Source organism: Glandiceps talaboti, chromosome 10 (assembly GCF_964340395.1).
Source record: "Glandiceps talaboti chromosome 10, keGlaTala1.1, whole genome shotgun sequence".
Classification (NCBI taxonomy): domain Eukaryota; kingdom Metazoa; phylum Hemichordata; class Enteropneusta; family Spengelidae; genus Glandiceps; species Glandiceps talaboti.
In genome coordinates this window covers 9,116,886-9,143,416 of record NC_135558.1, presented here as the reverse complement: position 1 = coordinate 9,143,416, position 26,531 = coordinate 9,116,886, and the positions used below count along the sequence as shown (strand labels likewise).

Genomic DNA, 26,531 nt, shown 5'->3' with positions numbered 1-26,531 from the left:
GACAGAATCAATATTTTCTGCTTTGTCTGCATTGATAATTCAATAATCTGTGACATATTCACTAATCAATAACAGTCTTTAGTTAAAGGCATTTATTAAAAGCAGGTAACTTCAACTGCTGTCTGTATCAACTGCTGTATCTGAGGAATATTGGACAACATTTAAGCCTTCTGGATACCAAAACATTGATCACATCAATCCAGCTTTGCACTCTGATAATCCCTAACCCTACATCAGAGACTCCCCTCACTGGATAGAGCTAACATCTATCACATCACTCCAGCCTTGCACTCTAATAATCCCTAACCCTACATCAGAGACTCCCCTCACTGGATAGAGCTAACATCTATCACATCACTCCAGCTTTGCACTCTGATAATCCCTAACCCTAGCTATGTCACAGACTCCATCTTTTAGCTTCAGTTTCCATGCAAATCTTTCCGGTTCGATAAACCTTTAACATGAGTGTCTGTACAACTAGACTATAATTCTTAGACTTGTCACTTACAGATGGTTTCTTCCCATTTTTCAGCACTGTTTTCCTTTTCATACAACCTGGAATAGAATATAACATATAACATTTATGTTAGCGAACGCTTTTCTACTTTTTCACTTACTTGTACAAGGCTAGAGGTTAATGTAGTTGACAGACAGCTTTCCTAAATGCTTTTGTAAATTAACAGTTTGGTGAAATTGGTTAAAAACTATTTTCAGAATCATCCAGTTTGTTATCTAGTGTAGTGAATGAACCATACTGAATAATCAACCAAATGGTTTCAGAGTTTCCATGTTTGTTCAAAGCTCTTTTGAACAATTTCTGAACTACTGTAGTCTAATTTATTTTGGTGTATGAAAATTTTGATTTGGCACATATCAGGCACATTTTAATTTGGTCGACAGTGCAAGGAGAAAGTAGACACTACTTGTAAATAACTCATCCAGTCCGTCTACTGTATTCAGTGCAACTGTTCACGACACCTATCAAAACAGTAGAATAAAGAATATGACACACTAGTAAAGGATATTAGCGATACTTGGAATTATTTCCATGGATAAAAAATAGAAACTGCAAACGCTACACTATAAGATGGCAAGATTGAATGAATACAGTATCTTTCGATATTTTGTCTAAATGTAGAGAGGTAATGTGCTACTACGCAGATATCAAATGCAGACATCAAAACATTGGTGCCTGCCTTTCTGCATCTAGTTGCAGTATGTTTGTACTTCAAAATAGACAAAATGTAGCATGAAATTGCAATTTTGTTAGACACGGACACACACATGCGTGTGCACATTGTGGCACACACACATACACACATACATACACACACACACACACACACACACACACACACACACACACACACACACACACACACACACACTCAACCTGCAAGCCAATGACCTGATGAAAATATAGCTAAGTTGAGCTAAAACACAATTACTAGTACCTTACCTTGTATTGAAAATGATGAATCAGACAGGTCTGTATATACAACCTCATCACTAGAAATGGAAGAACTGGTGAGAAAAAAAGAAACACACAAAAACCATCCATTCAGTACCATTTTTTTTCCTCACCAATATTTGCCTTTTAAAAAATCACGATATTATTGTAATATTAAAAATGCACTACTGTTTCAAATAATTTTCTGGAACATATGACAATTAGAAAAGAAAAGTTTCCGTGTTAGTTATTTGTGGGCCATTGAAAACTACTGCTGTGGTATATTTGCATAACAATGCAACCAAGATTGCTACCCTAGCAACAGATGTAAGCGCTGACCAAAACTTTGTCTTCAGCTAAAAACCACATTCGCATTGCATAGCATGCGCTGGTGCTTTACTACAACATTACATGCATACAAGTGTGCAGACCACCAGTGGTAAAGCTAAACAAGGCAGAGCAAGTGCTGTTGGGATGTCAAAGAAATCTGGTGTTATTGAACAGGGGGAACTCGTAAGGTTTAATTTGCATATTCTGATCACATGACCTACCTGTCAATTGGCCTCATTAACATATCTTGGTCATCACTGATTGTGGAAACAGAGCCATCACTGCTACCCCTGGACTGACCATTCATACAATATTCTAGGGCATTACTTGATGTGAAATCTTCTAGTAAACTATCGTCTAATAAATGTCTGCAACCATTACTGGTATATGTCGCAGGCAAACTACAGAAAAAAAAATCAAATTAAAAAAACCCTACTGTGCAAAAATGTGACTTACCATATTTTGGGAGGGAAAATGCACCAGCTACCTAAACATTCTTGTCTTGACACTGAGTTATAAAAGATCACATTTCTTGTTCTTTAAGTTTTTTTTACTTCTTAATATGTATGCAGTCTACTACTAAAAACTTTTTGTACTGGATTTCAATACACTAGTAAAAGTATACCTTTGAAGGACTAGGGGGTAGCACTAACATCCCTTCCATATGTGCAACTTCAAGCTATCAAAGCTGAGATTTTAAGTATCATATACTATTTTCCTTTATAGGTACATACATAATGTGGAGAGTGAGGCTGAGTATTAAACAGAATTTTTTCAAACAAACCTGGTTAAAATAAAAGCACTGAATGAGGGCGCTAATGTGGCTCAATACAATAGTTCTTTAGATAGAGACATCACTTTAACACCCCTGTTCCATATGTACAAGCTAACAAAGCTGAGATTTCATACACTATTTTCCTTTTATATTGGTACACACATAATGGGGCGAGTGAACAGAACCATTTCAGAAAACAAAAGCATTAGGCCCTTGTCTGTTTGAGGGCACTAACATGGCTCAGGGTATTAGTGCTTCAGTATGAATGGTCTAGATTGACTGTGATTTGGGTGTTGTGTCACTGACATCAAAAGTGACAACTACAGACTTCAATTTCCCCTCGTTTACTTTCATATCAAATGAATAGTATTTTACCCTATTGGACACAATATGTGAACAAATCTGAACAAAAATGAAATTTTTACATTGAAGAAAAGTCCTGTTAAAATTATCATTTAAAATTTTCATGGACGAATTAATAAAACATAATTTCTGTCTTTAATGTAAAATTGAGTTCAAATGTATCAAAAAGTTATTGTAAAGTACAAATTTGTTCACCAAAATTTAGCAGGGAGTTTTTGGTAGGAAATTGTTAACATTATGTTTCGCAGGAATTCTGCCTACATAACTTTTTGGCGGGAAATTCGGTTACATAATTTTTGGCGGGAACTTTGACAGGAATGTGCTTGGTACTGAACAGTGTTAACTACTGTACCCATGCAGCTAGGTATCACTGCGTCTAACAGAGTTACAAGCCAAGCTAGGAATCTCTAAGCATAGTGCATGTACAGTATATATATATCCACCATTAACACATAAGCCCCTTCTCACCCATATATCATTTTTATAAGCAAGCAAAACTTGAGTTAGGAAAATCAAAATGTTACGCTTACCTCATTGATTCTGACGGTATTGAATGACAGAGAAAACTGTACAGAGAGAGTGAGAGGAAGAAAAAGTGTTTGAATAATTTTGACAAAAAAATTGTTTCAATGAGGACGACAAAAGGTCAATCTGTCAGTCTTAGCTACCTATGCTCTCTGTAAATTCTGAATGATATGTATACTGTATTACACCATACTATCATGACAGAAACCCATGGCATGCAAGTAAAGTGCAAGTGTGGTGTACTCAGGGTATTTGCATGAGTGCATGCAGTGTTCTCTGTGAATGCACTTGTGAAAATGCCGCAGAAATCACTGCCATCACGAGTGCAAACACCCCAAGTACCCTCACTGGTATGCACACAACATGACGATTCTCTTCTAATTAGATATGTTTATCTGAAACAGCAAATTTCTGTAACAAACGATACCGTGCTATCAAGTGCTTTCATGTACAACGCCATGTACATGTACACGTACAATGCCAGAATGTGCCGTCATTTGCATATCAGATATGAAATAATGTTTTCCAGTATTGCACTGCAGTACAAATACCACTGGTATGCACATGCATTGGTGCAAGTAATCTCTGGTACATATGTAATAATAGAGCAAATTGTAAATTTGCCTTTCTAGAAGTTCTACGTAAAAACTTCCATCGTCGTTATACAGGATAACTCGATGTGTTTTTAAGAATCATATCCCTATTTTACATGGACAATGAGTTGTTCAAACTTGATTTTTTTGCTTACTTTGTTCCTAGGCTTCGTGATTTTCTGTGACCTGGAATAAACCTAGGAGCTGATGGGGTGGTAGGGATGTTTTTTCCTGTAACCCTCGGTGACCCCGGCGTATCTGTATATAAAGAAAGCATGATATATGTAAACATGATTTTAATGAGAAAATGAAGAGAGAGAGAGAGAGAGAGAGAGAGAGAGAGAGAGAGAGAGAGAGAGAGAGAGAGAGAGAGAGAGAGAGAGAGAGAGAGAGAGAGAGAGAGAGAGAGAGAGAGAGAGAGAGAGAGAGAGAGAGAGAGAGAGAGAGAAAGAGAGAGAGAGAGTGTGTGTGTGTGTGCATGTGGGTACATGTGGGGATGTGAGTGTGTGTGTATACTTGTGTGTGCACGTGTATGTGTCCACACATGTATGTCTGTGCATGTGAGTAGAGATGACTTGATTATACGATACTTTCATACTGCTAATCAACATAACTAACCAATTCAGCTTAGACATTCAAACCAAAGTATGCTTAGATATGTAAACATGTGATTCAAAGAAAATAAATTATACTTAATAGTAATCATGTATGCTAATGTACTTTGTGAGAGTCATAAGACAAAGTGAGTTGAATAATACCACCAACTGAAACCAATAACAATCATTTTAACACATCGTTTTCACGTAGCCTTCAGTGATTGGCTTAGATTGAATTACATGGCCTCAATTTGCATATAGTGGCACTAGTCACATTCTATTTTCCCTAGGGCAATAGTCATGTAGTATGGGAGTCTTTTCAGTGATTTGCTTTGACTATGGGAAAGAATATGTGTCTGAGAATGTGTTATAAAACACTTATTGCCTGGCCTCATTTGGGCACTAGTTGACATCATATTACCCCTTGTGTTGTTATGTAGCAAATATTTCCCCCGACTTCCATCCTAAGGAAATAGTTGCTGTACAAACATCCCTTGAGGTAATAAATGTCTACTAGTGCCCTCATAACCAAGCAGTTAGTATATAATATTTATCTGAAAGACCCTCTTAAATGGGGGCAATAGTTGTCTACTAGTGCCCTCATAGCCATGCAATAAGTATATAATATTTATCTGAAAGACCCTCTTAAATGGGGGTAATAGTTGTCTACTAGTGCCCTCATAGCCATGCAATTAGTATATAATATTTATCTGAAAGACCCTCTTAAATGGGGGCAATAGTTGTCTACTAGTGCCCTCATAGCCATGCAATAAGAGTATAATATTTACCTGAAAGATCGTCTTTAGATCGACATTCATTGTCATCTTGGGCAGTATCAGCTGGTTCTATCTTCAATGATAATCTGTAGAAAAACAAACAAAACAAAAACAATGATAATCTGAAGAAAAATTTGAATTTCATGCACACTGAATATTGATGACTCCTAAGTGCTTAATACCTTTACATAAATACTCATGAATATTCATGTATATGTCCCATGAGGCAAAGGTAAGTCATGATAGTGTAGACACTGGCATGGTATTCTAAGGGTTACAGTGTGGTAGGATAGTGAAAAGACTATCATGGCACCAGGACCTTCACTGTCATGATAGTGTATACACTAGTGTGGCAATCTAATAGTTACAGTGTGATAGGATAGTGAAAAGACTTGCATTGAACCAGGACCTTCAATGTCATGATAATGTATACACTGGTGTGGCAATCTAATAGTTACAGTGTGTTGTGATAGTGAAAAGACTATCATGGCAGCAGGACCTTCACTGTCATGATAGTGTATACACTAGTGTGGCACTTTAACAGATTCAGACTTACTTGTAATTGTCCTCTTCAACAAATTTCTGTAATTCTTCGATGTACCGCACAGACTTGAGGTAATTCTGTATATGGCTGAACGTTGGCAAGTGATCGTACGATGACTGCTGAAATTCAGCAATAATTCTACAAATGTTGTTCATCTGGAAAGCACAGACATGAAAAAATATTGTAAAAAAAAGTATGATACTGTGTGTACAAAACTGGATGAGATTTGAGGCTTGTCAGAGGGGAAATTCTTACATGTAACAGTGCAAATGAATCATTCAAATTATCAGCTACATCAACAAGCTTTCATGACAGTCTCAAGCCATTAGCCATCCAAGTGCTACAATCCCGAGGGTTTGCCTGGCAAACTCGGGTGACATAAACTTTGTTTGCATCTCTTAAGCTGTTTGCAGTGTTACTTATAATAGCCTAATAAAATTGATAACAATTGATATAACACAGAGAATAGCTTTGCCTCATTTGATTTACTCCTTAGAAATGATCTTACAGCTGTTTACTTGCGTTATGTAAGAGCCCATCATCACAATTGTAAATATTGGTACTCTTTGATAACAACTCCACTTGCTTGGCTAATGGCTTGTTCCTGTCATGGAAGGATTTGTGTACTTGATTATCATCATTGTATACACAAAATTATATGAAATTTGAAGTTTGCATTTGAAAGATATTGCCTAATTACCAAAAATCGTTACTTATGCAAATTCATCATTAATATTCATAGGATGTCTACCAAAAAATACCCAGTTCTCTGCATTAGCTCATAGTCTATACCAAATTTCACTTTACATTAGCCATTAGTTTTTCAAATATTGATGATACAGACAGACAACAAACAGAAAGACAGACGCCCAGTATCTATTAAACTTCCCCTTCAGGAACTATAAAAAGTGATTTTTGTGTTGTACTCAACATGAGATGTTCGATTTTTGGCAAACTATCATGACACACAACATATTGTAGTATTGATCAAATAAAACTTGTAACTAAAATCAATGCCCTTTGCAATCATCATTTGAAATGCCCTTTAGTGCTGTTATCTCATTAGGTCAAAGTTCGTTCTAGTTGCAGACTCTGCCATTGCTCAAACTCAAGCATTTTCTTGAAAACAACATACTTATTACCTCATTATGTTAAAAGGTTTGTGCTTTGAAAGATTAAAATTGGTTAAATTATTGGCAAAGTTTGAGAACCAGATTTTGAACATGATTGCTTCTGTTTGAAATTTTAAGCACGACATCTACCCTGAAGACCTATATCAACTAACCGTCACTTCTCTCAAAGGCAAATCTCTTTCAGTCGATGTTATACCTGAACTTGCATTACTATGCACATGTCCTAAGAGGTAATTTTATATCTCGAAATGTGATTTTAATATGCTCCTGATAAACGAAGTATTTGGGAGTACAGAAGTTGAGGTGTTTCTCTTACCTGTAACGACCTTTGCTGACTCTCTAAACCCCCTGAATGTGGATGAGCAACATCAATGTAAATTAAGTCTTGTAAATACATGCCTGAAATGAATCAAATAAATTTCAGTTTAAGTTTAATTAAGACAACAACTCAAAAACATATTTTTCAAGTTTCATGAGAATCGATGCTGTAGTTTTTGAGATATCGTGTCCACAGACAAACAGACAGACAGACAGACAGACAGACAGACAGACAGAAACTGTTCCATTAGCTACTAGTATTATGACTTAATGATGATACCATGAGACGCATTAATGACTTGTGGGTCGATGTATTTAGTGTAGTTGTACACATAGTGTGTTGCATTAAATCTACTCATATTGATTTTGGGGTTCACACCCAAAAATCAATACCCAAATGCAATCACGATTCCGATCTCTCACTGTACAACTTATGGATACAACCGACCCCTAATTAACATGTACAATGTCTAATTACTCATATTTTAACAATTTTAAGTGAATACGTTGTTGATTGTCAGATCAACGAAATAATACTCAAGTTACAGCTAGTACAGGTTTAAAGGAATATGCACAACACCAAACCCTTTAGTCTTCTACATGTATACTATACTCTGCCTATTTTGTACAACAACAAACCCTTTAGTTTTCTATACTACACCAGATGCCTCTTTCATTACATTACTTCAAAAGTCAGAGCAGTACAAAGTCTATGAACACAGATACGTGACAAACACAGACATTGTTTGTTTTTTTTTAGTAAACTTAAGGTATTTTACATGGCAAACAACACGTATACTTCTGCTATGCATCAATAAACATCTTTTCCAAATGTCACAGAAATCGATAACACTAAGGAAAATCGCTAAGATGTGGCTACCACATGGCATTTATACACAAAACATATAAGGGTCTGGTCAGACTATAAAATCCCAAGTGTCCATCTGGCCAATCTAAGGTCAGCCAAAGAAGTTCAAATATGAACGATTATCATTTTTGGCATAAAATTCAGACAAGTAAAGTGTGATTTTGAGAATTCAAAATCTATAAAACATCTTACCTAGGTATGGAATACATGGAAGCCTCACTGTGTTCATGTGTTCTCGTAATTTTTCTCTGTTATTGTCCTCAGACATAATCTCTGCTAATTTTTCAAAAGTTTGTCTTTCTTTTCTATGTAAAAGCTGTAAAGAAAGAAAGAAAGAAGTTATTTCATGAAATTAAAATGCATTCCTTCCTTTAATTTTATTCATTTGGATGATATGAATACAACTTGTTGTTTCATGTTTAGCCTCAGTAGCGGTAATGTCATTCCATTTTTAATAAATATTTGGCAGTTGAAAAATTCACTAATTTAAAACATTTTATCAGTTTTTTTTTACTACAAATGGTTTAATATTTCTGTTTGGGTGAATTATCTGTCTACTTGTCATTGATGGTACTGTAAACACTGAATTGATGTCCATATGTAAACAGTATGAATCAACTGAAATACCTGTCTACTTGTTATTAGTGGTGCTGTGTACACTGCCTTGATGTCCATATGTAAATAGTGCAAATAAACAACCCAGAACATTTAATCTTTTGTCAACAAATAGTGAATTTGTGGGCTACTGATTAGAGTTTAACCACAAAGTGATCATACATACTTCAAGAAATACAAGGATACAATATGAACAAAATTTATGAATAAATTGTATCAGTTACTTGGGCTTTAAAAATGGCATTGCAACTCTTGTAGTATAGACATGGAGCCTAGACTGAAAGAGTCAACATTGGTTGTGCTCCACAATGTTGTCTTTTCTACAACTTGTAAGCAACATTAATGTGCAGCACCCACAATGATATGTTGCTCAGCCCTATCAGGCTTTCTTAATAATTAATCTACATATTATGACCTCTATTTGATCTTCTAAGAGTTCATGGCAGGGCCTAAATCTGTCAATCTATCAGGCACAGATTGACATAGTAGTATAGATGTGAGTGGTAGCTGATAGCGTGGCATGAATGTCATATCTTACAGACTAGTAATACAGACATGAGTGGTAGCTGACACTGTGGCATGAATGTCACATCTTACAGACCACCACAATGATGAATCTTTTCAGTTCAATATCAAACTATGTATAGAATAATTACTTTCAGCACTGCACAAAGCAGAACATCACGACATAATCATTTTTAGATTATAAATTTAATCCTCCAAGCCCTTTTTAAGACGTGTCTCGCAATGTAAGAAATACCTCCGTTAGTTAATTTACTGTTCAATTCATTTGATGAAATGATACACAGTGATCATAGAATTTTGATATGACTAAATCTACCAAATAAATTAATTTTTTGTATTCTGATATTGAATCTGATTCAGTTTTGACAAAGTGCACTTGTAGCTGTTATTCTGTCTATGATTAGACTGGTAACACATGCTATCAATGTATGTTCAGGATTAGTATGTTAGTTTGTATAGGGTTGTATAAAATCTATTTCTTTTATTCATTCTTGATCTATTCAGTATTTTCTTTCAATGTTGTCCTTTTTTCTCTCCAACAGGAAAACCATTACAGTATACATGTACAGAGACATAGATACATGGTATATGGATAAATACATACACACACAAACACACACACACACACACACACACACACACACACACACACACACACACTGTGACATAGACAAAAACACTGACTGACAGACACTACCTACACACACACACACACACACACACACACACACTGACATAGACAAAAACACAGACTGACAGACACTACCTACACACACACACACACACACTGTGACATGGACAAAAACACAGACTGACAGACACTACCTACACACACACACACACACACACACACACATACACACAACACATAAATATACACACACATACACAACCTACATGTATATACATACTAATATAGATAAAGACACACACACACATAGATACATAGGTGCATGCATACATACATACATACATACATACATACATACATACACACATACATACATACACACATACATACATACACACACACACACACACACACACACAAATAATGCATGCATAAATACAAAATAAAATAAATGTTATCAAATACACAAAAAGGGGAAAAAAGGGAAAAAACTGAAAAATATTATCCTTTTCTTCAAACTGATGGAGTTACTGTCTGCTCACACACATATCCATCCAAATCAGAAAGACAATACTTACTCCCCAAGTCTTGATGAGCCTAAAGATGGGAGCACTCTGTAATGCTGAAACAACTGCCATCAAAGCATGATAGTTATTCAGATCACATAGTTTCTTGGCAATCTTCACAAAGTGTCCTAATACTTCAGCACGAATCTTCAATGTCTGTGCTGTCAGGATCTCCCTTACCACCCAGAAACTCACCTGCAAAATTAAAAAAAAAAATATTTGAAAAATTTATGAACTGCATAAAAATTGTGCAAAAACAGAACTGGACGAAAGACTACAATACTGTACACCTGGATATTTTTTGCTTAAGACTTATTTTTTGTTTTATTTTGCTGGAAAACAAAATGGAAAAAATAAGTAGTGACTTTAAACGCTTTCTTGTACATGAACACAATTTGTACCAGTTTGGTAATTAGCAAAAATTGGTCTTTGAGAACTAGCTGAAGACTGTAAAATCGCAAAATATTCTAGTAGTGAAAATATGTAGGTTTACAGTATATGTATATGCAGATATTAGAAGTCCATTTTAATAAACAGCCCCTGAAATGTAAGTCAGAACAAACATTTTGAGCTTGGGATGATTTTCAATGTTTACAAGGCACGTATTTCCAAAAGTGCATTATTTAAAATCACAAATACTGTAAACTTGGAAATTTTTGCTACAAAACTTATTTCGCTATTTCGCTGAGAAAACAAAAATGCCAAAATATAAAGTAGTGACTAAAATGCCTTCCTGTACATGAAGACAATGTACCAGTTTGGTAATTTTAGTTAAAATTAGGGTTTGAGAATTAGCTGAAGACTGTAAAATTGCAAACTTATCTAGCAGCAAAAATATCTAGGTTTTTCAATACACCAACAAAGTGTTGACAAAATAATAATTAAATAAATTAGATCATCAGATGAGCCTCTACATTATCTCATTATTTCTATCTCACACAGGAAGTTATTAGGATAATTTGGACTTTTTATAATAATAACAACTAATAGATAATTAATTCTATGAAATTGCAGAGACTATCAGTAATAGCCATTTCTTATTCATACCTGGTACTTACTGAAACCGTGCTTCTTTCACACAGAGTCTATATTATTAGCGGTATCACTGCCAAAGGCAATAACAATCGTACAGAAAGATTACTGGTCGTGAACTTTCAAAGTTTGTAATTCAAACATTTAATCAAATGAAGGACAAATGGAATTATTTTGACCCTCAGCATAACCTGCTATTTTCAAAGGTACCCGTTTTAATCAACTCTTCAATTTTGGTTAGATTGAGTCACCTTTATTTCATCTGTATTTCTTCAGAAGTCAGTTTGCCGCCTTTGTCATTATCTTTGTAAATGAAACCCGAGTACTGCTGGGTGTTGATTATTGTTAGCTCGTAATTGTACATCAGTTTAAATGATTTCGTTTGGAATATGTGATAATTACAGCTTTCAAGTGACTGAATTTGGCCAGCAGCAAAATACATATACAATCTTACTAGCATAATGTCATTAGAAAATGGCATGTTGGCTGTATGGAGGGACTTGCAAGTATAAAGACTGTTCGCTTGTACCTCAGTACTTGCACCAAATTATGCCTGTGCAAGTATAAACATACATGTATCCCCCCCCCCCCCCCCCTCTTCATTTTGGTGGAAAACAGTTTGACATATACCGATATGGGTTTTGTCACTGCTCGCCTGCAACTTGTAGTGAGTGACAAGACCCCTTAGGTCACTCATATTTTCCTTGCCTGAATGAAGAAAATTATTAGGGAATAATATATCTAATTATAACCAAATTATATACAATATTTGCTATTGTAAATTTTCAAAAATTACTATTATTATTATTATTAGTGACTATTTAATCTTGATAAATTGCTGAGCCATAGGCTCTTACACAATGTCAATTTGCCATCTTTGGCCAACTGTCTGCATTCCCAGATATATGCAATCAAATATATTAAAACATGTATGCTTTGCGATATCTCAAATCAGTTCTTTTGAAAAGTGCATAGGCAGACAAGAGAGTATGTATGCTAGTCTAGTTCCTATACAGTATCGTTACATTCACTCACCTTCTGTGGTTAGACCACAGTTGGCATCCAGACTGTATGTATGGGGGGGGGGGGGGGGGAGAGATTTGGACCTCATGAAAAACCTCCAACCTCATCCCCAAAACAAAATGGTTTACCAATACCCATTACTGTATGAGTGACTGCATCACAAATATGCCATCCAATGTGAAACACAGACTACAAATTATGTACAATATGTTGTACCTCCCACAAACTTAAAATTGTCTATACTGTAAATATACCATGCACAATGAATCACAGACTATAGACAATCACACGCATGATATACTCGGATTATATCTCTCCACAGACTTATGATTGACTATACTATAAATATTGTCATCCAACATGCATCACAGATACCGATGTGAAATGAGAACAGCAGCTTACTTGTATTGTAATGACTTTCCTTACATATTAAATATTTAGTGTCGGGTCAACAGTCTGCATTCCTAAGTAGGGAGGAGTTCACAAACAAAGAGTACACATTTGGAATGTTCAAATTAAACCATCAAAATTGACATGATGTTTAGTTTTCCAGTACTACAACTCAAGGAGGTATTAATCTGATTATAGTGCTTACAAAAAAATCTGTATTGTACAAATATTTTGACAGCCAATTGGCCGTCAAATTTCCCTTCTTTTTCTACAAATACATTGGTTGACACCCCTATTTTACAGGTACAATTACGTACATTTACTAGAACGGGTTAAGTATTCTTAAAGGCAGGATGTTCAATCCCATGTTTTTGCATTTGTGTTATCTTATCATTGGAATCATAAATAGATTGGATGGGTCATCGCATCTCCCTTCTTTCTATAGACATACAGTACACTTACTAGAAAGGGTTACATGTTCTTAAAGGCCTGGGATTCAATTACAGGTTCTCACATTAGTGTTATCTTATCAGTGGAGACATAAGGATTACATAGACCCATCTTTTTCTATAGCTATACTAGACAACTGTTTTTCACCTAATCTGAACTGGGCCTTTAAAGGCCAAGGTTTCAATCCCAGGTTCTCACGTTAGTGTTATCTTATCAGTGGAGACATAAGGATTACATAGACCCATCTTTTTCTATAGCTATACTCGACAACTGTTTTTCACGTAATCTGAACCAGGCCTTTAAAGGCCAAGGTTTCAATCCCAGGTTCTCACATTAGTGTTATCTTATCAGTGGAGACATAAGGATTACATAGGATTATTGATTTGTTGAAGAGCAGCATTCTCTAAAGCTCTGCAAGACAAATGTTTTCATACCTAAATGTTAAACCAGTCTGAACTGGGTCTTAAAGGCCAGAGATTCAATCCCAGGTTCTTGCATTAGTGATATCTCATCACAATCATAACGATTAGAAGGGATTATTCTTTTGACCAACTTTTTCGGGTCTTGATGGACAAATTACAAATTCGAAACAAGACACACTTACATGATTAAATCTGCGTGTGAAGGCCACGATATTGGGTGCAAGTTTGTGTTTCTCTCGGCTAGACCATGAACAGCTTGTCAGTTCCTACAAAGGGGATACAAACATACATTAGTTTACTGATGAAAATTAATCATATGGCTGACTTGACAGCCTGGAGGTGACAATCATTAACCATAACACCAATTGACATAGGGTGACACCCCCTGGTGAGATGTTGACTGTGAGAAATCATGGAGCAGGGATGGGTTAATTGAATGACATCATTGGCCAGGTAACCCATAATATTGACTTATTAACTGTAGTTAGGTACAAAATGAAGCAAAGCGCAAGTCAAGTACCATGGAAGAAATAGAGATCTTGAAATTTACTGATGTATGCATGCTTTATAACTTGACAAAAAACATAATTTTAATTTTTAAAATCTATAAAATTTGTTAAATGACCGTGTGAAAACTGGATGCCACTCTTTCACAAAATCAGAAATTTCCTGAGGTACAATGAAGACTTGACACAAACCTCTTTGAAAATCTAAATGTGATGATTTATACATGTGAAGACAACACGTAGATAATAAATCGCTTTGAAAATCTGAATTTTTTTTATGATGTATATAAATTAGACAACAAGGAAACATGACAGTTCCTTTTAAAACCTACAGCGATGCGAGTTATAAATTTTCACTGTTGTTTAGAATTAAAGAAAATTGTCAACATTTCTCACAACTCAGTAAGAATACAAATTATTGCTTTAGTCTTTTTACATGCACTAGCTAAACTTTGGCATTTACCTTCCTTTTGCAGATAGTGTTATACCATAAATAATTGGCAACTGAAAGGTGAATGCTTAATCTTGGCTAGCATATGTAGACAGCCACCATAAATAATAGGTAACTTAAAAAACATGAATGTTTAGGCCTCGTTGACATGATGCCGTTTTCAAATAAAAATGTAAATACTTTACTGCGGTTGCACCAACCATCTACAATGTACATGGAAACTACAAAATATACGTGAAAACTCTGTGATTTGAAACCGCTGCTGAAAGTGGATCATTTTTTGGAAACAATTCATTTTGATTTAAAAATAAAGCCTGTATAAACAGGCAAAAATGGGAAGACTCGAAACAGCTGAAAATGACTGAAAAATGCAACAATTCGGAAATGTATACATTTGAGGAGTGACCCCATCGATGACATACTTATGCATGTGCTTGAACCGTTTCGTTATGTTTGCGCATGTACAACAGCATCGTTTTTGAATTGTTACGTCTTCGGTATTTCCGTGTAAATGGTCAAAAATACTTGTTGACCAATCATGTATACACATGAAAGTGCATATAATATTTGTAATAATAACTGAATTATTAATATTGTAAAAATACGTAATATGGCTCAAATGTTATTTTAGATTACCCCCCCCCCCCCCCCCCCCAAAAAAAAAAAAAAAAAATGTGTGGCAAAGTAAATCAGCATGAATATGGATTCCCATACAAGTAAATTCTGAGAAATTATAGCTTTACTTTGAAAGTATATATAATATTCAGGGGTACATGCAATGACAATTTTCAAAAGTGTTGATGTACATGTAGTTAATTATATAGGTAGGCAATATCTTGTATTTGACAAAATAAACCTGTGCTAAAGTGTGAAAAATTACAACCTGTAACACCAAAGTAAAGTGTTCTCTGTATGTACCACAATCATTTATAGCATCCATATCAAGTATACTGTTTCATTTGCTAATTGAGCACATTAGAAAGGCCACCTGCTAGGCTTGTAAATAAACCAATTGAAACAGTATACTTTTACACTTGATATGAATGCTATAAACAAGTGTAGCACATAGAGAAAGTGTTTTACTTCAGTGTTTCTCTTGTATCCCTCCGCTACACACGTTTCACTGAGTTTCAGCACCAAAATAAATACACTGACAGTCTTTGTTCCTTTTCATATCTTTGATTTTTTCTTTTTTAGGAAACAGTAAGTGAGTATCAAAAAATGACAATCCTAATGAAGCACATGTTGCAGTTTGTAAAGTCTTCATAAGGACCTAATTAAAGTTAAGTAGGGTAACAAGTGGGTGGAATTGCATGCATGGTATGGTAGCAATTTTCATATCTTTACCACTACCCCGATGACATTAGTAGCTATCAAGAGTAAACTCAACTACTGGTTGTTGACCAAACTGTCTTGTTAGTCTCACATTTCTTGACACGCCTCTCATCAAATTGTAACATGCTATTTGGGTCAAAAACATGAAGATAATTGATGATATCTGATTTCAGGCTTTTCCTGGCCTCTCCATGATTTCCGTAGCCTTTCCTGGACTTCCTTTAGAGTGTCAGTTCACACTGTCATTCAAACTTTGAAAGATGACAGTAGCATAGACTACAATTTCCGCTTGGTTGACTCTTTTAAATAATTAACGTTCCTCACTTTCTTCTTGTGGTTATTATTATATTTATAATTTGTATGATGTCTTTCACGTCATGGGTCATTACTCTACTTTGATAACAGAGTGTGCTACTTTTAGTGAACTCTGAGATGACCTAGTTTTGGTTTTGAGGCAAAGTTGACAGTTTTTACTCTGAATGTTTGAAACCATCAACAGCACTCCATTCTCCCAAGCCAGAGCACTTATTTCTGCTGACGCAATGAAATATGGCGAGCATGTTTTGGATGGTGCCATGAAGGCCTGTGGTTTACAACGAAAGCAGTCACTTTTACACACTATACTTTCTTGACTATTATCATGAAGTTGTACAGCAGTACAATCCATCGTCTATCTTGACAAGTATTTTGTCCTAATTATTTCCATTTGAAGCTGCACTAGCTATGGGGGGGGGGGGGGTATTATTATTTTTTGATTATACAACCAGCAATACATTCATTGATAACTGTTAAAATTTGTAACATACTCATCAACAGTGGTGAAAGAGATCAAACCAGAGGGTTTGTAACAGTCATCAACAGTGGTGAAAGAGATCAAACCAGAGGGTTTGTAACATAGTCATCAACAGTGGTGAAAGAGATCAAACCAGAGGGTTTCGTAACATAGTCATCAACAGTGGTGAAAGAGATCAAACCAGAGGGTTTCGTAACATATAAACATCTACGCATGTAACTTTTTAATGGTTTATTGATGTAAATCATTCATTGATGTATCATACATATACCTCATCATTTATTCATGTACTTTTATCCACTCATCACTAAACAGAGATAAATATCTCATTTACTTGACCTGCATGCCAACCACTCATCAGTGGAACATTAATGTTAAATGTGCCATGAACATCCTGACAGCTATTTGTCAGCTATCTAGATCATGAAATATTTGCCAGCGATAAATCACACGGATATGACAACGCCTAGATCTCCAAAATAACCCTTCATTGCAGTTTTTATAAAATCTATGGTTTCTGTCAGTGAAATATGTTGTGTTGGTTCACTGACTTTCAATGGTCAGACAATACTACACAAACACAATATCGCTACAACAACAAAAGGCAACTAAAATTAGTAATCAGAAATGAAATTAGTTGATCAATATGTAAGATGTGTCGTGCCGTGCCATACTAAAATTAGTTATCAGAATTTGTTAATCAATGAGCAAGACGTGTGTCGTGTCACACTATCAGCTATCACTCGATAATGAAGCACGACACATCGTAGACTAATTATGGTCTTGTGATCAGGACATTTGAAGGAAAATAATACATATTTCCTTGATACCGTGGCATATTAATGTTCAATATTACGACACTGGTAATCCAGCCTTCAGTTTACTATAAAAGATAGATGCAAACTAAATATATTGTTTTTCAATGTGGTAGATTACACGAGTAAGTGATCGTAGTTCCTCTGTTGTGCGATTGTAATCACCCTGTGATCAACATAGCGTAAACATTCGAAGTCCCAAAACAACTCTGCAAGTTTAATAAACTAGTTTTCAGAGAGGCCTCCCTACTGAGACTATAATTAATCCAACAGCCATTCAATAGCTTATCAGTGTTGTATCAACATGTTACCACAATAGTTTTAGTTTGTGTCTATCTTAGAAAACCAAAGGTTCAACTACCAGGGTAATAATTGGCAGGCTATTCTCAACAAAACAACATACTATTACTAATTCTCTGGAACTTTCACATTTTTTTGCAGCCAATTTTTTTTTTTCCTGAAAAAATGAAAACAGGACTTACCTCTGGTGGTATTGCTCTAAATACTGGCATATCAAGCAACGTTATCTGACTCTGTAATCAAAGAAAATTCAGAAATCAGTCAACAGACATTCCCACAGGGATAGTTGTTTTCAGGCAATTCACATAGCACCATATTGGCTATAATAGTTTTGCAACAAATTGAAACCCTGTAGATATAATCTTACTTTATCAGCCAGTCACAGGTGTAAAACAGCATTCTGTAATTACCACAAATTACAACCACCTCTCTGGTTATTAAAAGTGGCCATATGGATGACAATTATGTATTTATTTTGGATTTTTAATTTACAAAACAATTTTATCATGGCTTCCTACTTGAAAAATCAATGTGAAAAAAAACATTGACAAAGTCTGTGTTTGTAACTCAATAAATTGCAAAAAGCTAAAAAAAAATTAAATGTTTTTTTTTTAATACACATTTACTAGTAATTTGCAATGTATTGAGTTACAAACAAGGACTTAGCATATTTGTTGTTTCATGTTGATTTTTTTAAGTAGGAAGCCATGATAAAATAGTTTTATAAATTAAAAAATCAAAACAAATACGCAATCAACATCCATATGGCCACTTAAAAGGAATATGGGCTAGGCCTGAACAACTTTGCTGTGTTATTTTGTTTTGTTTTATCGGAACAATCCCAAGTTATCATACTAACTGAAATGTGTTATATCATCACTACAAATTCATCACAACTTGTTGTCTTATATTCCAAATTATTTTCTCTGTGATCTGTTAAAATGGACCATTTATCTACATAATCAAAATTTACCAGAAATGTTATTGTAAAATGTGCAAACGATCGTTTGGTAAAATACAAAGATGACGCTGTTATCTTTCTGCTGATTCTTAAATACTTGTTTAGATGTAGGAGTATTATTCACGCATTTCAAAATTCATCCACTTCATTGTCTTCATAAATCAATGGACATATTAAGCCATCCACTCCTACCCCCACCTTGTATTCTTAATATATATAATTCAATCTTCCATACAGAATTTATAGGTAATGTGGCAACCATTTTGGTTCAAAGGTCATTGAGAGGTTACTCAAGGTCAAGGAGGTTAAGGTCACAGTAAGAATTTTCATTGACTACTACATACAGCGAATTCATCTGGAGTGACTCTGAGCATATCAAATACAACAGCATCGTAACTCTTCATTCTGGGCAGTGTCCATCGGCTGTCCAAGGAATCCTGACTACCTTGTTCCTGAAACAGATACAGAAAAACAAAATATGTAGTTTTATTTTATAATATTATATTGTTAAAATCAGAACAATCGTTCATTTTCAGTACCACAGAAATAAATTCTAAAGTATAAATTTTCAAAATGATGGAAATTAATTCAAAACTATGGTCATAATTATGTATAGTATATATATATTTACAGTTTGTGGTTTCAACATCAAGTGTTCAGTCCTTTGAGCGACGACTTGATAAACTCTGGGAGGAATTACCATACAAGTTTGATATTGACTCTAAACCAACCACTTTAGACATCGACACGCACTTAACACATTACATGGACGACGACACGATCTGATTTTAGAGGCCGTTTAAAACAGCCTAGTACCATTGATACAAATTCTGATTCAGAATTTACCTATAGACATTATACATACATATTTTCAGTACTATGGAAATGAATTCAAAACAATACATTTTTGTACATTTTCAGTGCTACATGGAAATTATTTCACAATTTCAGCAATAGAGAAATTACCAGTCATTCAAAACTAACATTAGTATCATTGCAAGAATATGCAAATCACACTGTATTACCATATATTGTAATTTCACTATAATATTAGTATTATTAAATATAATGAAAATAAACACGTACATATATCAAGAATTAGTGTCAGAATCTTCTCAAAAAAAAAAAGAAAAAGAAAAAAATAGAACCCTTCTAGGGTGCAAAACTAGGCAGACAAATATTCAAGCTATTTTCATATTCATTTACTGAAAAATCTCAGAAAATACCACTATTATTTAGACCAGAAGCAACTAAATTGAAAGGAACTTATATCTCATAATATTAGTAAAACTTAAAAGGTATTTTTTATGTATTCATCCATATTTGAGGAGTACATGTGTTTCTGGTACTATATAACCTTTGTAACAGAGAAGTAGACATTTGGTTATAAATTTATATGTATACCCTATCATATACAACACATGTTGTTGGGTAACACATCTAAAAAAAATATGGCTGAAATTCAGCAGATTGCCCTCTACAATTTACATATATTATAAACGTAAAAATAAACTATTAATTGAAAACGTTGATATACAATTGTTCATATTTTGCTTGCTTGATGAATAAAATATCTGACCAACATTAAACTCCGACTTAGTGCAAGATAACAATACATGTACAAAATTGGAACGACAATGGAGATAATTTTTTTACAAAATCACTAAAAATAATCCTTGAGAATTTAAAACAAAGACAAATTATAATTTTTCATTCCAAAAATATGATACAAAAAGTGATACATAAAAAGGTAGGAAAATTTATACTTCCACAAGCAGGATTTATCTTGTTTACAACATTTTATGTCTGACTGTACATGTGTAACCTTGAATTAGTCAGTACAGTACAATATGTTACCCTTTTTATCAAAACAGACTGTCACGATATTGTAGTAACAATATCATGATTTTACAGACTGGCGTCAAATGAACCTTTAGCAAATAATACTAAATCACGTCTGTTTATGACGCAATCTTACATTTTGTCATTTACAGTGTGTATGCCGATAGCCATGGCCACAGGTACCAGCTGCTCGGTACATGTGTATCATTTTGCTGGTCACACGTAGCCTGACGTACCTACTCACCACACCTTTTCATTTACAGTTAGTGCTGACATACACGTACTACACATGTTAAATATTTGCCACATAATGGGGAAGAAACTGGGGAAGTACAATACCAAGTAAAACAAGCATTCAACACTTACAAATGTACAGTTGATATTAACACAAACACAAGGGCAAAAACACATTTATCACACACACATATACACGCTCACACTCACACAGAGGAGACTACATGTATCACATCTAAATATCATCATAGCCAACACATGCATTTGTAAAATGTACAATTATCTATACAAACAAATTGCACACACACACACACACACACACACACACACACACACACACACACACACACCTAGATACAGCCAAATTGACTCTTATTCACCCCACTGAAAAACACAGGATGCAGCCACACACACAAACCCATACACTCACAAATACAAAGTACAGCATACACACTAACCTAAAATCATATTACATCTTGATATCTCCAGTCTTTGTTCTGAACATTTTAACATCGATATACTTACTTGAATAACTGACGTAATAATATGTGATAGCAGATAAGGCATCCTGGATTTCAAATGTAACGTAACTACAACCTCTGTATATCTCTTAAGACTTTTCTAAATCCATCTGTGTACTGGTATACATGCACCTTTGTTCTAGTCCATGTAGGTAAATGAATCCACTAAACTGCTGTTATTGACGCACGTCCCCTACCCTTTCATGGAAAGGTCTCATACCGCCTCAACAATTATTGACTTACCTGTGTTTACACAATTACTCATATCATTCAGTACAATATTAATCCAATGTTACATCTCCCATACCACAAACGACACTTCATTTACATCTGTTGCTCCTTCACAAACTGACAATTTCCTCACAAAGCAGTCGCTATAGCTGATAATTACATAATAATTTCCAAGACTAATGGCTTCTATATATATCTTAATTATTCATAATTACACGGCAAACATGTTTTAATGCTGTCTTTGACCTTCACTTGTTGACATTCTCAGTCCTTGTCAGGATCACTATATTAGAGTCAAGTTTAATATTTGGACATGTTGTTTGTTTACCTTTCTGTCTCAGGAATTCACATGTAATGGTTTTGACAATGAACTGTGACCTGGTGGTACTGGCTGTAACCTTTCACCTTCTGATTTACATAAATTGTACACACATTCCATTTGCATAAACTATACACATGTCACCGCATTTATAATATGTATACATGTCACCATATTCATGAAGTGTTCGCATGTCATCATATGCAAATTAAATTAATTTGTTCTCGATTGTGTACGAGATAAATAATTTAAAAAGTTCAAACAGATTTTAATAATTACATACAAATAGGTTAGTAAACAATATTCTTACTGATCTTTAATGACTGGAATTATAAATATTAATCAATTTACATTTAACTCATTGATCCCGTTTTCAAGGGGATGACGTAGCTCTTATATCATGATGTCTACTATATTTCAATTAAATTTCAGACATCACAGTGTTTTTGTGAAGAGCAGTTTATAGGTATATATATATATATAATCTACTAGACTGTAAGATACAACATTTGTGCCACACTATGATCAGTTACTACCAGGGTTCGTACACTTAAAGCAAAACAAAATTCCAGGACTTTCCAGGGGTTTTTCGTCAGTTTTCCAGGGGTATTCATATTGATTTTGGCCATTTTCCAGGGGTGTTGACACTAAAGTATATTTTTTGAATGACATCTAATTGTCTGATGTGGACGAGAAAAATCAACAACAGTTCCCATATGTCACAAAACATTCTAAAGACAATCCACACTATGCAAGATATTGGTTTCAATACCACATTTACATGCTAAGATTAACGGAGAAACCTCTGTCCTACCCCCAAAGTAGCCGTTTCGTCAAGCTGGTCCATTGATCGTGTAAGATTGAGTCGCAGCATTCGTCAGTCTAATTCAGACATATCCAGAAAAATAAATCAAAAACTAAAGTTTGTCCTCGTTATTGTATGGTTTGATGTTACTAGATTTATAAGTAACCTAAAATAATTTTTTTCTTCAAAATTTTAAATAAAAACGTCATTTACGTAACGAAATTTCGAGCTATGAATAACTGAATACATTCATCGCTTGCGTCTCGATGTTTATGTACGGATGCCACGAGTTGCGGAACATCGCGATTTCTCAACTCAACTTGACCATTGACGAATGTTACTGTACCGACAACATAAAACAGTAGTTTATTCTTTTAGAACATGTAACACAAATACCCATTTATCGATGACATAAAAGTCACAACCCGGAAATTCAACTGCACTTCCCTAAGCCCTAGCATGGTTTATACTTCCATGGCCCTAGTATTGCCATGCCTAGTGCCTGAGCTTGTAGTAATAGTATGTCGACTCGTGCGCCGAACTTGTAACAATTTCTAATCGAGGTTGATGATGCTTTCATACTCGCTATAGTGTTACGATAATCTTGTTAACAGACCTACTGTACATGTTACCCCCGGCCGGGACTGTTACAATATCATGTCCCTGAAATGACGACTGGGAGATGAACGGAGTAGCAATATACGCAAGATCGAAAGAAACACTGCGGCACCCATTCAACTAATCATAGGAACGGTCTGTGGGGCAAAGTGTCTCGTGGAACGATCGCTTGACTGTCTGGGTTCAATCGGCGTGAATTTTGAGTCATCACCGTGGCGAAAGACTTTGAAAATATTTTTGCGATTTCACATTTACAAGATTCAGAATCATATGAATGGGTGGCTCGAGCACAGACATGACGATCGTCAATATTAATCGATCGATTGAACATGATCATTTTCCAGGGTTTTCCAGGGGTAGGGCGCATTTTCCAGGGTTTTCCAGGGCTTTCCAGGGAGGGTTTGAAATTCCAGGGTTTTCCAGGGTTTTCCAGGACCGTGCGAACCCTGTACTACTCACTGGTTTAGAAGTTAGTCTGTAAGGTACGCCTTGAAGGGGTGCGGTGAGGGCGAAGCAACACAACGGATCTTACAGTCTATTTGGAAGCCAGATAGGACTGCACAGCTCAACGTACATATATCTAAGTTAACAGACTATACTGGAATTTTCCAGGTATTTTACACAAAATTAAAGTCTAAGGTATAGAAATCTACATGTAATATTTAGCTGACTTCTCTCTTTCTGTTACTAGGACTTACTGCACTACTGAGAAGTAGACTGATAAACACAACAGGTTTTTAAGGATTTATGTCAAGTTGTAGTCTGTCTGCAGGTATTAGCTTAGATTTGGTATTTACCACAGGCAAAGATTGGAAGCCTGACATCTTAAAGAATATGAAAAAAAAACAAACTTAAAGATAAAATGTACATGGTCCAATAAATTTATAAATAGCTGACATTTGAGGAATAACCCTTGTAAGAGCTAAAGCCTATAACATTATTATTGAAAGTGCAGGAAATCTATGTTACGATGAGTAGAATGGAGTAAAGAAGAAACGAGCAAGTATGTGACAGCTGAAATTTGAAGATTATGATAACAATATACAACTGAGTATAAACACTGAAGTAAAGCACTTTCTCTATATATGCTACACTCATTTATAGCATTCATATCAAGTGTAAAAGCAAACTGGTTCAATTGGTTTAATTTGCAAGCCTAGCATGTGGCCTTTCTACTTTGGTCAATTAGCAAATGAAACAGTATACTTTTACATGTGATATGGATGCTATAAACGGTTATGGTACATACAGAAACCGCTTTACTTTGGTGTTATGGGTTGTACTTGTACATGTAGGTACTTGTGTCAAAATCCTGGCATAATATACTGTATTATAATAATGTTATGGCATACTGAGTGTCGATCTGTCTATATACATATATTATGGTAACTTGCAGACATTACGAATGTTTAAGTACAAATGAATGTTTGTACCAGTAAGCACACAATAATGTAGACACAAAAAACACACACATGTACACAAACAGATTCAAACACACACACACATCCATCTGTCGATCTGTGTATCCATGTACATACAGTACAAATGTATTATGTCAATGGGAAACACAGGCAGGCATGCACGCACGCACACACGTGTGCACACACATATACTTTACACATGCACATACACATTGTGTGGGTAATATACATGTTTAAAGTAGACTATGACAACCTGCTGCCTTTGGTCAATTGTCAGTTCGTATGCTCGAACAGCTCTAGCTGTTGAGTTTAAAAATATGTCCTGATATAAATACCCTTTGAATGAAGCCTAGAGTCTCATTATTAGTTTTTCAAAGTAGTACATGGAAGATAATAGATTTGAAAGCCAGCAAGAGTCTCTCTGGGATACATTTGATGATGTACCCCCATGGAGCAAAGATTGGGCATATATTCAAAAATTAGTATAGATAATATAAATACTGTACCCAAAACATGTATGGACAGGCACACAACCAAACACAAGTATGGGCAGACACACAAACAAAGTATGGATATGAAAGCACACATCCAAACACAAGTATGGACAGACACACAAACAAAAGTATGGACAAATACCCCTACATAAGTATGGACAGACAGCCAAACACAAGTATGGACAAGTACACAACCAAAAACAAGTATGGACAGACATCCAAACACAAGTAGGGACAGATAACAGAACATGTACTCTAATACACAGCATGGATATACAAACAGTCAACATAGGCAGACACACTGAGGTTGGTGGCAGATATTCAAACGGACACCTACCTCAGTTGACAGCAGTTTTGGAGTGGTTGGTCTGTGATCGTCTTCATCTTCAGATTTTTCATGTCTCAAAGGCTTATGAGGTTGATTCATTGCACCTGAAAACAAACAAAAAAATGTCAAATGAATATCACTATCATTTATATAACCCACACATGAATTTCACTCTGGGAAGGATGAGGTGGCACACGTGAATAGATTCATATATGAGAATGAAAAGTCAGTGACTTTCCTAATTTTGCAGGATGATATTTGGGTGTCAAAAGCCATGGGACTTGGTATCTAGCTTGAAAATGCTGCTTGGCCAGAATATTCTGGGCCAAACAGAATGTCATTGTCAAGTCGAATAACCAAGTCTCTAGGTTTGGCTGTGTCAACTAAAGAAACACTTTCTAACCTCAGTTTTGATTTTTCAAAACAGTCTACACAGCATTTTCAGTAGTCTAGAATTTTGAGACTAATGATACGTCATTACTTGCTTTTTATCAGAGAGAAAAAAAAGGTGAAACTGGTATTAAAATTCATCATTTAAAATACCAAGGGCTAAAATGCTTGCCTTATGTCATTACTTTGAAATACCAAATTTCTGTATCAGTGACTTTTTATACTCTATTCAGTGTCCCATC

At 35.1% G+C, this 26,531-nt stretch overlaps 1 protein-coding gene across 6 annotated transcripts in view; it reads right to left on the bottom strand.

The window, feature by feature from the left end:
- LOC144440832 (ras-specific guanine nucleotide-releasing factor RalGPS1-like) overlaps window positions 1-26,531 on the bottom strand; it is a 55,158-nt gene that overhangs the window by 5,030 nt on the left and 23,597 nt on the right. For 4 of the 6 annotated variants that reach the window (XM_078130246.1, XM_078130243.1, XM_078130245.1 and 1 more), the window contains 14 exons: window positions 25,909-26,003; window positions 19,431-19,538; window positions 18,308-18,358; window positions 14,108-14,191; window positions 10,621-10,803; window positions 8,464-8,587; window positions 7,402-7,484; window positions 5,965-6,107; window positions 5,421-5,494; window positions 4,192-4,294; window positions 3,449-3,484; window positions 2,002-2,181; window positions 1,460-1,524; window positions 509-555 (listed from right to left, as the gene is read on the bottom strand). In XM_078130246.1, coding sequence (XP_077986372.1) covers window positions 509-555; window positions 1,460-1,524; window positions 2,002-2,181; window positions 3,449-3,484; window positions 4,192-4,294; window positions 5,421-5,494; window positions 5,965-6,107; window positions 7,402-7,484; window positions 8,464-8,587; window positions 10,621-10,803; window positions 14,108-14,191; window positions 18,308-18,358; window positions 19,431-19,538; window positions 25,909-26,003 — 1,376 coding nt within the window. Of the gene's footprint in view, window positions 1-508; window positions 556-1,459; window positions 1,525-2,001; window positions 2,182-3,448; window positions 3,485-4,191; window positions 4,295-5,420; window positions 5,495-5,964; window positions 6,108-7,401; window positions 7,485-8,463; window positions 8,588-10,620; window positions 10,804-14,107; window positions 14,192-18,307; window positions 18,359-19,430; window positions 19,539-21,687; window positions 21,827-25,908; window positions 26,004-26,531 lie in introns of those variants that run through there. The other 2 variants (XM_078130248.1, XM_078130249.1) reach the window with 2 other exon arrangements.